The 15,026-nt window shown below is 35.2% G+C and overlaps 2 protein-coding genes across 2 annotated transcripts; both read right to left on the bottom strand.

Annotated features, from left to right (window-relative positions):
• Positions 1-780: 780 nt before the first annotated feature.
• On the bottom strand, positions 781-2,491 carry LOC123213346 (uncharacterized protein At3g27210-like). Its single transcript, XM_044632764.1, has 3 exons — positions 1,900-2,491; positions 1,514-1,591; positions 781-1,406 (listed from the first exon to the last, which is right to left on the bottom strand). Exons 1-3 carry the CDS (start codon positions 2,078-2,080, stop codon positions 970-972), a joined length of 696 nt encoding a protein of 231 aa, XP_044488699.1. The 5' UTR covers positions 2,081-2,491; the 3' UTR covers positions 781-969.
• A 3,584-nt stretch (positions 2,492-6,075) lies between these two features.
• LOC123213824 (pre-mRNA-splicing factor ATP-dependent RNA helicase DEAH7) lies at positions 6,076-14,313 on the bottom strand. Its single transcript, XM_044633428.1, has 18 exons — positions 14,103-14,313; positions 13,815-13,866; positions 13,574-13,718; positions 12,899-13,120; positions 12,618-12,694; positions 12,282-12,531; positions 11,526-11,690; positions 11,253-11,398; positions 10,922-11,016; positions 10,554-10,659; positions 9,996-10,173; positions 9,653-9,882; positions 9,384-9,560; positions 8,922-8,993; positions 8,658-8,834; positions 8,147-8,208; positions 7,888-8,040; positions 6,076-7,793 (listed from the first exon to the last, which is right to left on the bottom strand). The coding sequence occupies exons 2-18, from the start codon at positions 13,818-13,820 to the stop codon at positions 6,194-6,196; spliced, it is 3,861 nt and encodes a 1,286-aa protein (XP_044489363.1). The 5' UTR covers positions 13,821-13,866; positions 14,103-14,313; the 3' UTR covers positions 6,076-6,193.
• Positions 14,314-15,026: the final 713 nt, after the last annotated feature.

Below are 15,026 nucleotides of genomic sequence, written 5' to 3'. Positions count from 1 at the left end.
ATTATGATATTTGAATTGTATCCCATTTCCAGGCAAAGGTAAGTTGATCCTTAGGTTCAAAAACTTTTCTTCTACAAGAATATAAGTAGCACGAAAACTTACAATAGATGCGTTTTCACGTTTCGGAAACATTTCCGTTTCCAAAACTCTCCGAAACTTATAGAAAACGTTTCGGGTCATTTCAAAATTTTTAAAAAATTTTGAAACACGTTTATTTTAGAAGAAAAATTATGAAATCGATTAAACACATATCTTTTATATTTTTAAACCAAAAATGTCTTTAAATCTCATATTGAATTCATCTTCTCCCTACTTTTTAATGTGTTACTCATCTCTTTCTCGACATATCATATAGATTGGTGTGTATTGTTGTTTTTTTCTTAAATATCTACATGCGTTTGCTTAAGAACAATTTACAATAGGTTCTATGATTCTATTTTATAGTATTTTTTCTCTTCATTCTTTTTTTATTATTTATTTTTATATTATACAAGTTTATGTATTTTTATTATAAAAAATTTAGTATTTATAAAAAAACCCTTATATTTTTACTATTTATAAGTTTCCCCACATTTCCGTTTCCTATATTTTTTAAAAAATGCGTTTCCAAGTTTCCGTTTCCGTTTTTCCATGTTTATCCGTTTCCGTTTCCGTGCTACATAGACAAGAATCAATTCTGTAATTCTAATACTTGTTATTTGCATATATGATGATGCAGCCGGTTTCAGAACTCTGAAACTAAATACAAACATGATGAATCACAGAAACACAATCAAAAAATAAAGAAAGACTGAACCCCACATACTAGAACAAGAAATTGATACAAAAAACTTAGTCCATAGATCACTCTGTATAAATATTTCTATTGACAACAACAACTGAAAAGGATTTCAGGTTTTAGCTTCTTACAGGAACACTAGTTTAGAAGTAAAACCTCTCAAAGTAGTGAAAGAGCTTCACTTACAATTCTCAAGCACTGGCAGAACTCAGCCTTTTCTTCTTCTCGGTAAAGCTCAAGCTGCGCATCAAACTTGGAATGCAGCACTGAGAATATTGAGATGATTTCTCTTTCCCAGGATGGGTTCCTCTGTAAGGAGTTCTTCTTTCACTACTGCAAACAGAATTTGGAATTGATTCATATGGACTTCTACTTGCAGATTTTCTAGGGAGGTCAAAAACAGTTGGTTTGACTTTCTGCTGCCCGTGTAACTGTTGATCTCCATCACTACGACTATCACCGAAACTCTCTCGAAAGAGCTCAATCAGTTGTTTTTTCATTTCTGTAGGAGAAGGTTCAGGTAAGGAATCGGGTGTCGGTCTGGTGTCAGTATAAACAATCTTATCAAGCTGAATTTCCGTGGAGATCTTATGGCAGATTGGAGTGTTGATACAAGATGGAGTAAGATCTGTTACATATGCAGTCTAGTTAAAAATCCACAACTGAACTGCAGCCTCTTTAGCTTGAATTATCTAGAAATCTCATTAAAGTAAAATGCAACAAACTTAGTCTTACCACCATTGACACTGAAGTAATCTTCACAATCAGATTCTAACCAGGGGTGAGAATCCAAAAACATTTCCTCTGTACTACCTGCACAAAACATATACATATTCCAGGCCAAGAATCAAATTACCTGATTGTTACTTATTTAAGCCAGTTTCAAGCACTAATGAAACTACAGAATTTGAAAGCACAATCTGGGTCACAGACAGACCCCATGAATTCATTAAGCTCTTAAAGGGAAAAAAATTGTTGCCTATCATTTGGAAAGGTAATCCTTTTCTTCAGCCAGAAGCAACATACAGCAATAAAGTAGATGCAAGAAATTCAAAACACAGAAAAAAAAAAGGCAAAAAAGAAGATATATATGAAAGAAGTAAATCAAATAGGAATCATACTCAAACTCAAGTCTCGAAAACTAGCCGCATGTCCTATTTGTGAAGTTTGAGGCAAGAAACAGTGGCCATCAGTTTTTTGGTCGTTTTTGGTTGTGTTCTCCTTGGTGGGTGATTGAATTTGGACTGCAAGTTTCATTTCTGAGTTAAGTGACTTCTTCTGAACTGTAACACAATTACCCATCTCTGCAACTGGACTTTATAGTCGAGAATCTATTCATTCACATCAATAACTTCAAACTCAGTATTTCCAATTACTAGAAAGAGAGAGAGAGAGAGAAATGAAGAGGAAAACTGTTCTCTAGCTTTATCTTGAAGGAGAAAAAGTTGTTACTCAGCCAAAATCTGGAGAGGAAGTTGATTGGTCTTGAAAGCGAAGCAATGGCATTGGCAGAAATGGGACCCTTTCTTACTATTATATTTATTTTTTCATTTCGATTCCATTAAAATTTTAATGTCTGTAAACCTGCAACATGACAATAGCGAAAAGTAGCTTTTTGGTTGGTTCCATTATTTGCCTGAGAAAGCCATCTTTAGTGAGTATGTGCTTGTACAGTGTTCAACTGTTGCTGTTGAACAAAAAATCAGATGGCCAGTGGCCATGAACTAAAAATCAGCACAGTGTTCACCGTCAGCTCCTCATCAAATCTTTAAAAAAGAGAGAAACCCAGCTGCAGAAAGTTGAAAAGTATTAAACCAACTCAACATCTATGAAAGATTTTAAATCATTTACTGGCAAAAAGGTAAACAAGTTAGTTCAGACTTGCTGGCGATTACTAAGTTGATAAAATTACAAGAGGTCCACATCTGTGCCTGTCTTACGCATTGAGCCATGATTCATATTTATATTTTTATGTCTCTATCCGGGGTTGCAGTTGGTTGCATTTCATTTCAGAGTCGTCTGGCTCTGTATTACTAGTAATTCTTATTTACTCATGGCAATGATCAACAATTTAAAAACTGATCAAGTAGGCTTTTTGACTTTTTCCAGCTGATTTACTTGGTTTGTATACACGGCCAAACTAGGGTGGGCTCATGCAAAGTTGACCTGATTACAAACAAATTTGAGTTTGATTCGAATTTATAATACTCAATTTAAACTTATACAAAATAATATACAGTATCATCAAGATACTATTAACAAGGCAAATAATATTATCAATGAAACGAACAGTATTAATGAAGAGGAAAATGAGCTTAAGGGTGGAACTGATCAGAACTAGTTCAATTGAAATGTATCAATCTCAAATTAAAGTTCTAACTGGACAAATCAGTTTGAGATTAACTTGTTTGTTCATCCGCAAATAACATTATTCAGTCATTGATGATATTGTTCACTTTTCTAATAATATTGTTCACCCCTTAGAGTTAAATTCAATTTAGATTAAATCAGATCTACCTTTAAAGGAGCTAAACTATCAAATCAAAATTCTAACTCTTTTGAACTAAGTTCGAATTTAAATTTAAATTAACTTAATTTGTATCCCAGTGTAGGTCAAACAACATTTAGAGATTCTAAATCTCCTCCAGCACCACAAATAATTACAGTAATCATAACAATTTTTCTTTCCGAGGTTAGATTTTCTTCATTTTTAAGGGGAAATGGATGAGTCATATTGGACCAATTTTTGGGTAATTAATCCACAAAAATGATGTAAAATACTTGAAAGTAATGACAAACAAGAAGCATGGTAGTTATCGAATTTAAAATGAAGCAACAGAATTAATCATATCATCACTGAAATTTGCTGGTGAGTGCAACAAAATTATGGGAAGCTAAGCATATCCCTTTTTCATTTTTCTTTGTTTTTGTTTGCTCCTATTCATAGTGAATAAATATATATAAATTCAGTTTTAAATATCTAATTAAATAATATAATAATTTATCACATAATAACATATTATTTAAATATTTAATTTGGTATTCAAAATTGGATGGAAATAATATTAATAGTTGGAAATTCATTTTCTATGGCTCAATCTTATTGGATATAAAAGAACCATCAATAATGATCCTTGCATCTTAAAGCAATTCAATACTTGAAAGTAAGTCTAACTACAAGTCAATCAAATTACCCGACAATCTAAGCCACTTTGTCATCTTGCTATACGGCTATCGTTTTCAACGTGCCTTGGCCACATGGTGGGTAGTGTATTTTCCTTGGGATTTCCGATCGCTATGGATGATGCTATGCTATTGATCTAAACTATAAAATCCCTCAACGGCAAAGTGTTTCTAGACATGACAAGCTCAACAACCACATTGAAATTGTCGCCTTGACCTCTTTCTTTTCACTCTCTGTGTCTCTACATAGTGGTCCAAGGACATTGAATCGCTAGACGTTATGTGCCAACTTGAAAACAGAGAGCTTGTGCAAATCAACGTGCCATCACCAACTGTAAGCTACACATAATTATGTTGAGCTCTAAAAGTCTCCCCCAACAAATAAAATCAACCAAAATATTATCTATAAAATTACATGCGCTCAATTTTGATTACCCAAATAAGATTTCATCATGTCATCATAAAATACATTATCTAAATACTCAATTAAATACTCAAAACTAGATATACATAGCATTGTGCAATATCTCATATTCTACAAATAAACTTTTTCCCTAGATCAGAATGATAATGCTTACATGCCCAACTGTTTTGAGGAGAATACGAGGAGCATATTCTCAAAGAAAAAATAAAGGGAATTAAATAAGCTAGAAAAATGTTTTGCATGCATGTAATTTAGCTACTACACTCTACACACAACCATTGGAGCCTATAACAGTCGCCTGCTACATACAGAGCTCATCATAAAATGAAAATTTTCGACCAACAGAATTTGAGAGTGCAGAAAGCAGAGCTCCAACAGAAGCATCAGATCTGCAGAATACTTATAAAATAATAAGCATATTATAAACTCATTCTTGTTGGAACATAGGAAAAGCCAACACAAGGGCCTGCCACTGTCATTTTATTATCATCTTTATTTGTTTCGTAAGGGGTTTAATCTGCAATCAATTGCTGGATAATTGTTCTCACTCTCTTGTCCTTTCTTTGTTTTTTAACGAATTGCCACCTCTCTCCATCTCTCTTTTCTCTATATAAAAGCTTCCACTGGTAAAACTCAATTATAAGCTGAGGATTTCAAAGACATGGAGGAAAACAAGATTAGAGCAAGAAGCTTCCGCTATGAAGACCACAATAACAGAAGGGTCTTCCTGCGGAGCTATCCTCTTCAATGGGGAAGTGAAGACGAAGAAGACAATGAAGAAACAGTGAAGGTCACAGAAGAGAGCATTGAGAAGAAACCTATGAAGAAGACACCCATAAAGGATATAATCCTATCTGTGTTCCACTGGGGAGGAGGGAAGGTTTTGGTCCTCCGGAGATTCAAGGACAAGTTCACAATTTACATCATTGCATGTGTCCCTATGAGATTCAAGTCCCCTACTGCCTTAATTTCTGTTTGATCTGTGCTTTCTGTTTGATCACAATTTACATCTTGATGTAAATAATAAGTGTTGACTCTCCAACTTTGTATAAATACGGTTCCATCCAAATAAAAGTTTTAACCCACCAACCACCCCTACCTCCCAGAAAGTTAACCGGCTGGAATTTGCCAAAAATCATAAAAATTTTGTTAACTGAGCTTAGTAATACAAATATGAAGAATTTACTTCTTTTCCCTGAAATATTCAATAAAGGCTCTGGTTTTCTTAAATTTGGACATAAAACAGGCGTTATATCAACATGATATTTATCCATCCATAATTGGTCATCCGGATGATTTTCTACATACAAAATATCAGCAAATCTTGAAAAACTAAACAAATTGCCAAAGAATACTGGCGTGCCTTAAAAGGAGTTACATTAACATGAACTTTAGCTGACCCGTCAATCCTAATGTCATGGTTCACCGTACAAACCAACTCAGGCATGTCATACCATAGTCATGCCGAAGCTCAAGTTAGCCTTTATTAAGGCTCAACTCAGTTTAGATCCACCCTTGTCCAGCCCAAAACTGAGACTACAACAAGGCAAGAAGCCTCTTTTTGATACAGCATGTTCCATCCTTTGCTTCCACTAAGACTTGTTGGTACAACTGGAATTTTTAGTGAATAATAGACTGGCCAGTAAACCTACAATAACTATAAATTGAAAGAAAGAAAAAAAGAAACCAGTTTTGAAAATTCACTTTAGGTTAACAGTAACAAATGAGAACAATTTTGTTCATCACATTTAACGTAATCATTTTAATCTGTAATCAATGACAATTTTGTTACACAGTGTAATGTACATTTACAAACCGAGCTTCTTTGGTCTGAGGTAAGTCGAGCCACCCTGGCGCAAACCTGGCATCGACACTCGTTGCTGCCCCTTTGCCCTCTTCTCCTTCTCTCTCTCCTTGTTTTTTCTTTCTTCCTCCGCTTGTTCCCTCTTCAAATTTTCCATCTCCTCCTCCATAGCCGATTTTCCTTCCTTTTGTTTCTTCTTATGCTCCAACATTGACGTATCAGAATCCTTCACAGTGAAAAACATCGGTCCTAGCTCAGCCAGCCAATGAGGCTCTACAGCTGTGGCACATTGCATGTACTCCTTGGTTGTCAATATCAATTCATGATAAACCACATACTCTGGAGTGTAACCCAAACCATAAATTGCACTGCTCGGGTGCAGATGGCAAGGCATTCCATTCCTGCAATTTACATACTCCCCAACTCCCTTTAATCTTGCTGCATTGTGGAAGTATGCAGAACAGATAGCTTTTCGGACAATGTCAAAATTATGTCCGCTGGATGTTAGCGGGATTTTCAGTGTCTTGAGAATATCAAGCAGCTGAGATCTCACTTCTCTAGCCTTTCGCAAGGATTTAACATGCAAATAATGATCACTGCACCAGTCTCCCCGATACTGGTGCTCCTTCCATTGCTGGTAAACATAGAGTAGAGTTAAATGGTCAGATTCTTGCACAAAAAATTTCTCTCTAGCTGCATCACTCTCCTCTGCCCTATCTTTAGGCCGGAAGAATACTGATGGCACTGAAAGCATTGACACTATTGTCAAAACCTCATCGAGGCATCCTAGTTGCTCACCCATCAAGAGCATCTTAGCAAGTGGAGGATCCAATGGGAATTCCACCATTTTCCAGCCAAGATCAGTTAAGCCCCCAACATTGTTAAGTGCACCTAAGACCCACAACTGATACATAGAATTCAAGATGTTATCCTCCGGAGGCGGGTCCATGAAATCAAAATCCAGCAAGTTATCAACTTTAAGGGACTTGAGTAACAACACCACATTGCCAAGGTTGGTTCTCTGAATCTCTGGCACAGGACTTGGCAGCATTTCATTAAGGTATGCATTCTCTGTATAAAGCCGATAACATGTACCAGGTCCAGTTCTACCAGCACGTCCAGCTCGCTGGTCAGCAGCAGCACGGCTGACAGGGAAAACTTGCAGAGCATCCATACCCATTTTAGGGTTGTAAACTTTCATTTTGCCATAACCTGTGTCGATCACATAAAAAATTCCATCTACAGTCAGTGATGTCTCAGCGATGTTGGTTGCTACGATACATTTGCGGGCCCCCTCTTCAGCTTTCTGGAATATCTTGGCTTGCAAATCAGCCGGCAACTGGGAGTATATTGGAAGTATCTCAAGTTTAGGAACCTCTCTCTTGGTGGTGGAGACAAGCTGTTCCATGCGCTCTGCAAGGGCATGACAAGCTGCCTCAATCTCATCTTGGCCAGTCATGAAAATTAGGATGTCACCTGGGGAGCTGGTGATGTGAATTGTCATGGCCTGCTTTACTGCTGCTTCAACATAGTCTTCACAGGGAGTTTTACTATACAAAATGTTGACAGGAAATGTTCTCCCAGGAATATGGAAAATTGGTACACTGCAAACAATTTCAAAAATATATATTTTTCATATAGGTGCAGGAAATGCCAACATACCCAAATACTAATAAAATAAATTCATTAAAAACATACCTTCCAAAGAAATTTGAAAATTTCTGTGCATTCAGAGTTGCAGATGTTACAATGAGCTTGAAATCACGTCGTCGGGCAACCACTTTTTTCAGTATCCCAAACAGTACATCCGTGCTAAGAGATCTCTCATGTGCTTCATCCATCACAACAACACTGCAACAGTTACAATCATGACAGTAAATAATTTTGTTTTGGTCACAGATTCCATAGTTAAACATATGGTCAGAAAAAAATTATAAAAATCACAGTTCCCCCATACCGATACTTGTCAAGATCTGAATCTTTCAAAGTTTCACGCAGAAGCACTCCATCAGTCATGTACTGCAAAATTATAAATCCAAAAGTTTTAACAAGAAACAACAGTATCATAACCTAACTATACTGAAATATTGAAAAAAAAAAAAAAAAACCCTAGAGAAAATGTGCCAAACACCTAGAATACAATACGCTATAACAACATATTTGCACATAATTAAGCATCAGGAAAATACTGAAAAAACATACTTGCAGACAATTAAGCATCAGAAAAATATAGAAAAAACATACTTGTGGACAATTAAGCCTCAGGGAAATACTGGAAAACATATTTGTGGATGATTAAACATCAGGGAAATATTGCAAAACATATTTGCGGATAATTAATCTCAGGGAAATATTGAAAAAGCATATTTGCGGACAATTAAGCATCAGGGAAATATTGAAAAAACATATTGGTAGAGCATCAATACAGGGAAACATATCAAAAGTAGAAGACTGATGAAACCAATTACCTTAATTATGGTGTTTGGCCCGGTCACGTCCTCAAAACGAATGGCATAACCGACCTTGTCACCTAGCTCAGTTTCCATTTCTTCACTGACTCTCTTTGCCACACTCATAGCTGCCACACGCCTTGGCTGGGTACAACCCACAATGCCATTTGTGGTGTATCCATCTTCATGTAAGTACTGTAAACAATATCCATATGTCAATGTCACATTCAGTTTATTTGGCACATAACTTAAACCATAACAAAACCTCCAGCAAGATAAAACCTGTGTCAGTTGAGTTGTCTTCCCAGAGCCAGTTTCTCCAACAACAACAGCCACCTGATTTTCACGTATTACCTATCCAATAGACATTTGAAAGATTAAGAAAAACACTATCAATATAATGTTATATTTGAAGCCAAATAAAATTCATGGAACAGCCAAGACAACAGTAGATTTAAAAAAAAAAAGAGATGATAAGTCCCCCCACCCTACATTTTGTGAGTCAAAAGATAAGGCAATAGAACTAGATAACAAAAAGTCCTCCAACCTAATTCTTTTGAGAATCCATGATATGCTGACACTCATAAATTAAGTAATAAGGCCAAACAATAGTTATCAAGAAAACTTTCAGATCGGAAGAACTACTGCTAGAAGGGACTAATGGGATGATGCATCAGCAACTCATTAACTAAACTACCATATACTATGAAAGTAAGAAAATATCTACAAAAGAAAACACCACACCTGCAATAGCTCATCACGAACTGAATATATAGGTAGATATTGTCGCTGTTCTGCTATGCTTTTGGACTTTGCAAAGTCACTCACAGCCTCCCCCTTTTTCATATGTTGGGAAAATTTTGCATCTTCCTTGAAATCAACTTCACCATGTTCACCTACATCAGCAGTATCTGCATCAATCTAGCATAAAACATGAAAGAGATTTAGAAAAATTAAACATATTAACAGACTGAGAGATGCAAACAATTGCACAGATATTACACCATACATACCTGCTCTGCTGTTTTCTCCACACCCAAAATATTACCAAATTTTGTGCCTGCAAGTTCCCAAAACCGCTGACGTGATTTATTCATGTTCTGTTTCTCACGCATTTCTCTAACCAAAACAGATCCTTTGCGCGAAATTATAGCCATGTCTGATGTGGGGTCTTTTATGGGCATTATAGGCTCTGCTTGTTTAGTGAAAACGATTCTGCCATCCAGGAAAGGAGGTTTTGTATCTAGACAATAAACAGAAAATTTTAGCTAATGATATAGCAGTCATCTGTGCATGTAAAATCTGATACACTTGCATTAGTGGATTGAAAATGTCTATCATGAGGTTTTCCCTTACCATGTACAAGAAGAATAACCTTGTGTTCTTCCTCATCATCAAACTCAGTCGACAACTCTGTACCTCTTACAGCTCCAGATCTCAAAAGTTGCCTCTCTTCCCACTGATGATTATCAGCAGTAATCTGAGACAACTTTTTGCTCTGAGCAAGCGACATCCTAGTTCCGTCTTTTCGAACCTGTGCATGAAACCACAAGTTGCTTACAGAATAATACATTCCGTAAAATTCAGATCACCACCTCAGACAATTCATAAATTTGTTTACGAAATCCAAAAATTGGAATATCTATACAAACCAATGCAAACCAACAAGAAAAGAAATAACTTTAGAGAGCAACTAGGTACAGGGTATATAAAACATGCAAACCAGCATGTGCTGGTATGCTTAAGGCACTATTCATTAACCTCCACACATTCAGAGAGATAGTCAGAAGGGGTATGAAAAGAACTATTTTTCTTGGTTCTATCACAAAATAGTCACAAATATCCATTTTATAGTTATAAAGGGCATAATGTGTGGCCAGAAATCACTGCAACTTCAAGGCATTTTGAACGTACCAATCTTTTAGCCAACTCCACCTCTTTCTTTTGGAAAGAAGCCTCATCACCAAGAAAAAAAGAGGAGCTATCCCCATCAAATGTGTTTCCTTCATCTCTATCATACCTGTGCAGCAATATTCAAAGTCGTTGTTAGTTCACAATAAGACAGCATATATGAATGCCACGAAAGAAAATTTCTATCAGGATAGTTTATTGATAAAGGATCAAGGACCACAGAAAGAAAATTCGTTGAAAGAGCAACACTTGGTCAAATTAAGTATTAATTACAGTTTGGTGTCCATGTGGTTTTTGACTACTAACATTTAAGCAAGACCAACAAATATAAATAAATTGCACTTGTCAGATGAATTATATTGGTAAATTACCATGCTCGATCAGAATTGTATTCCATCTCCAGACGCATACTTTCAGTGATCTCGTAATCATCTTCTTTAGCAGAAATAGTTTTACCTTCTTCATCCTACAAAAACAACAATAAACATAAAATTAAGAATAATGTGGTTCGCAATGAAAGATAGCTTATAATATTGACCAGGTCTAAAATCCACAAACATTAAGAAAATTAAAAATGAACAATGAACAAGTTTCGCATGCAGAAGTCTCCCCTCATATCCTTCTCTTCTTCCCAAACAAGAGGAGAAAGTAATCCAAAGGGAAAAGAGGAGAGAAAGATTGGCAAAAAGACACATAGAGTACCTCGAATGACTCTGAATTTTCAGTAGAAAATGAAAATTGATGGGACTTCCTACTGTATCCAGAAGTTGAAGATCTAACTGAGGATCCAGAAGCACGTATTGGAACCGGTGAGGGAGAAACATGGTCCCATGGAGAGGCAGCATAACCTACAGTAATTCAGAGTTTAAAATTTTGTACAAAATAGGCAAAGAAAAAAATAATTGTTGTTTTTTGCCACCTAAAACATGCAAATTTAGTGTTTAACTAGAGATTTCACATACTCAAATATCGTACCAGCCAAACGAGGTGTTGACAAGGGAGAAACTAATCGAGCATCAGGTGAGGCCCCAACAAACATTGGAGAAGGAGAAGGTTGATGGCGCCTAGTGGAATTGGAGTAACTTTCATGGCGAGGTGTTTCTTCCCATTCCCATCGTCCATCATCCCAGTCAGACTTGCCTGCAAGTCCACAAGTTAAAATTAAAAGCAATATCCTCATCCTGGAAAAAGTATTGGTGGTGTTTATTAATAAAATTTAGTAGAAAATTAACCAAGACAGACTTAGATTTCCTTCTCTTATAAGGAAGGAAAACAGGTTTAAATTATTTAGCACATATCATAAACAAGTTGTTGTTTGAGATCATAAGATAATAGAAAAGAATATAGTGAAAACATTAGCATACGACTATATATACTGGATGTATGTATTTATTTCAGGGAATCTGATTTTATATTTCCACAAGAATATTTCTGAAATTTCTGAGACTTCACTTCTACAAACTGGAAATGAAAACGATACAAAGAATGTAATAATATAAATATAGCCATCAATAACGAACAAAAAGATTATTGCCCTTTGATTCTAGATGAATGGAAGCATAAAATAAGTTACAAATGAACAATGTTCCTCAAAAAGTAAGGATATGATAAAGTAATATTAACGAGATTAATGTCATTTGCACTAAAGTGTGTCAAATTCTATATTTGGTAGACAGAAAGAAGTTTGAGAAACAAAAACAGGCACAACCTAAGTAGAGAAGTATCACATACCAGGTGTCCTCCTTGAACCTTCATATCTACTTCGTTTTCTTCCATATTCTCCACTGGAATCCGAATCATATCGACTACGTGTTTCCCTTTCATGATACCGTCCCTTACTATCATAATTGTCTCTCCTGCTGCTCACCCTACTTTCACTTCTAGAATCATCCTTGTAATATCTTCTCTCACTACCGCTGTCATCCCTGTCATACCTAGAACTTGCAGAGGCACTCAAGGAACTCCCAATAGACGATGAAACCTTCAATTGAAAAACCAAATCAAAACCACTAATAATTGATGATAAGACAACAGCAAAGAAACATTAATAGTGGAATATTAATTTACATCTAAAGATTTATGTTGATTTGAGAGATGAGTTCCAGCTGTATCACCACTTCGTCTCCCTACAGTCTTTGTATCTTCTGCAATAAGAGAAATAATAATTGAATAGGGATATACATACATACATACATATATATATATATATATATATATATATATATATATATATATATATTTTAAATTGCACTCTATATATATATATATATATATATATATATATATATATATATATATATATATATAGAGTGCAATTTAAAAGCACAGAAAAGTGAAAAAATAGTTACCTGCATCAATTATCTCACTTGTAGTTGATGTTGTATCACGATAGCGCCTACTAGAATGATTCCGGACACCGTTTATGTTGTTACTGCCTACCTCATCTATTCCATAAAATTCAAGCTTCTCTTCCTCATCAATTGATGCTGCAAGGGGAGCAACTTTTGGGACTTTGAACCCACCATCACTCTTAGAACCTCCCCTTTTTCCATTAGGGCATACCTCTAGCCCTGTTATATTATAAGTTTTTATTAGCAAAGGCAAGAAAATGGATTTCATAACTTTAAAATAAAAAAATAAAGGCTAATCACACCACAAGTTTAACTTGAGTTCCATTTTTTAGATCATTCTACAACACCAAAAGTTACATAAAGGATCCAAGTACAGAAGACAAGCATTGATGTTGGAGTCTACACATAATTTATAGATAAAAACGAAATAGGCAATAAGAGTCATGAAGCAGACCGCACAGGATGGCAGCAAAGAACTGAACCCACTATAGCTTCTTCAAGCTTTATCAGTTTTGTTCTCGGCATGTCACAAAAACATAATCTTAACCTCTATTTGAGTAAACTATTATTTATGTTCACCAAAGAAAGCAAACAAAGCTGCAACAGCCGAATATACGAAAGAAACAACATGACCAAAAAAAAAAAAGATTCCACAGCCAAATAAATCATTACCTAACCGAGATTTTGCCTCAGGTGCTCTATATATAAGCCGTTCCTTATTTGGTACAAATAATCCCCCACCACCATTCATCTCCTCAGGTTCCAACAGTTCAGTTGTTTTGTCCAGGTCAATAGGCTTAGCAGCCCCCTCTCGTTTCTAAAAAGAAAATTGCAACATATTAAATTAACAATGTGCCAATAATGAAAACAGCAAACAGAATTACAAATTTACTTATCAAATTCTCGTACTAACCTCCATCTAAATTAACTAAAATCCAAAGACACTCAAACTTCACCGGCTTTTCCTGCAAATATATTAAATGATCCAATTAAAGCTATGCCGTCAATATCTTCAAACCAGATTGTTAGTAAAAGTACCAATTAAGATACCTGAACAGAAAAAAAATCCTAAAAAGTCACAAAAATAGACCAAAAACCCTAATTAAAGAACCAATTATCAATTCCACGTTTTGCGATTCAAAGCAGTCAGTGAAATCGAAAACCGAAAAGGAAATACAGAGCGAAAATATTCGCGGCTTACCTGTTTAAGTTCAAAGTAAAGTCTCGACAGAATTACGGAGGAAGAACTGAGGAGAAGGCTTGCTCTGCTCAATAACAAGAACTCATTTATAATTGTTCAAAATGAAGGCTGCTGCAATTTTTGTTTTTAATTTCGATTTATCACCGACTTGACTCGAGAATTGCCGGGTTTCAGTAATCTACATCTTGACCCGTTTACATAGAAATGGAACAGACCCTTAACCGACTGCAAACCCGATTGCCCCATGCTTTAAATTTGGATTATAATTTGTTGGATTATAATTTGTTGGCCCATAATTTTGACGCAATTTCCAAATATCCTCTATACTTTCAAATTCATCAGTAAGCTCTCAACTTTTAGGAAACATGTTAAGCTCCCATATAATTTTGTCAAACGATGCTAAGCTCCTCCGACTTTGATTGTAAAAGTGATTATAGGAGTAATTAATAAGTATATAAGTTATGCATTTTAATTATTATTTTTTGAGCCAAGATGGAGTTTTTATTTTCACTTTTAAGCTCGAGCTCAAGTCAATAATATATAAATTTGTCAAATTTTAGTTTAATATCAAACTTTATATTTATTTTATTGAGTTGACTTTAAATCAAATAATACTCAATTTGACTTGTTTTCTTCACCCCAATGGTATATGGTGTTAAACTTTGACATTTAAAAGCATTTCTCACTATTTTTGTCATCCTAATTTTTCAAGCAAATAGATTAAATCATGTGATTTTATGCTTAAACCTATCCTTTAAACAAATCTTTAACATTTAGTAAATTAAAGATTAAAAAGTTACCGATATATAGGGCTATTTCATTAAAAAAAATTGGTAAAATATTTTAGAATACACTTAGAACATTCATAATGTTATCCAATATTCTCTTATCCGAGTGATATCTCTTTGGTAAAAATCCCTTCGA

The sequence above is a fragment of the Mangifera indica genome, chromosome 4 (assembly GCF_011075055.1).
Source record: "Mangifera indica cultivar Alphonso chromosome 4, CATAS_Mindica_2.1, whole genome shotgun sequence".
Taxonomy (NCBI): Eukaryota; Viridiplantae; Streptophyta; class Magnoliopsida; order Sapindales; family Anacardiaceae; genus Mangifera; species Mangifera indica.
Note: the sequence above shows the minus strand (reverse complement) of the source record. Positions and strands in the feature narration are given on the sequence as shown.

What these genes read in the sequence shown, in the direction of transcription:
- LOC123213346 (XM_044632764.1), bottom strand. Translation starts at nt 2,080, where the DNA reads ATGGGTAATTGTGTTACAGTTCAGAAGAAGTCACTTAACTCAGAAATG. An exon ending in TTTTCGAGACTTGAGTTTGA is followed by an intron (nt 1,592 to 1,899) that starts GTATGATTCCTA and finishes TGTTTTGTGCAG; the next exon opens with GTAGTACAGAGGAAATGTTT. An exon ending in TTACTTCAGTGTCAATGGTG is followed by an intron (nt 1,407 to 1,513) that starts GTAAGACTAAGT and finishes CATATGTAACAG; the next exon opens with ATCTTACTCCATCTTGTATC.
- LOC123213824 (XM_044633428.1), bottom strand. An exon ending in TGGAGTTGGCTAAAAGATTG is followed by an intron (nt 10,174 to 10,553) that starts GTACGTTCAAAA and finishes TTTCATGCACAG; the next exon opens with GTTCGAAAAGACGGAACTAG. An exon ending in TCAGATCTTGACAAGTATCG is followed by an intron (nt 8,041 to 8,146) that starts GTATGGGGGAAC and finishes TAACTGTTGCAG; the next exon opens with TGTTGTTGTGATGGATGAAG.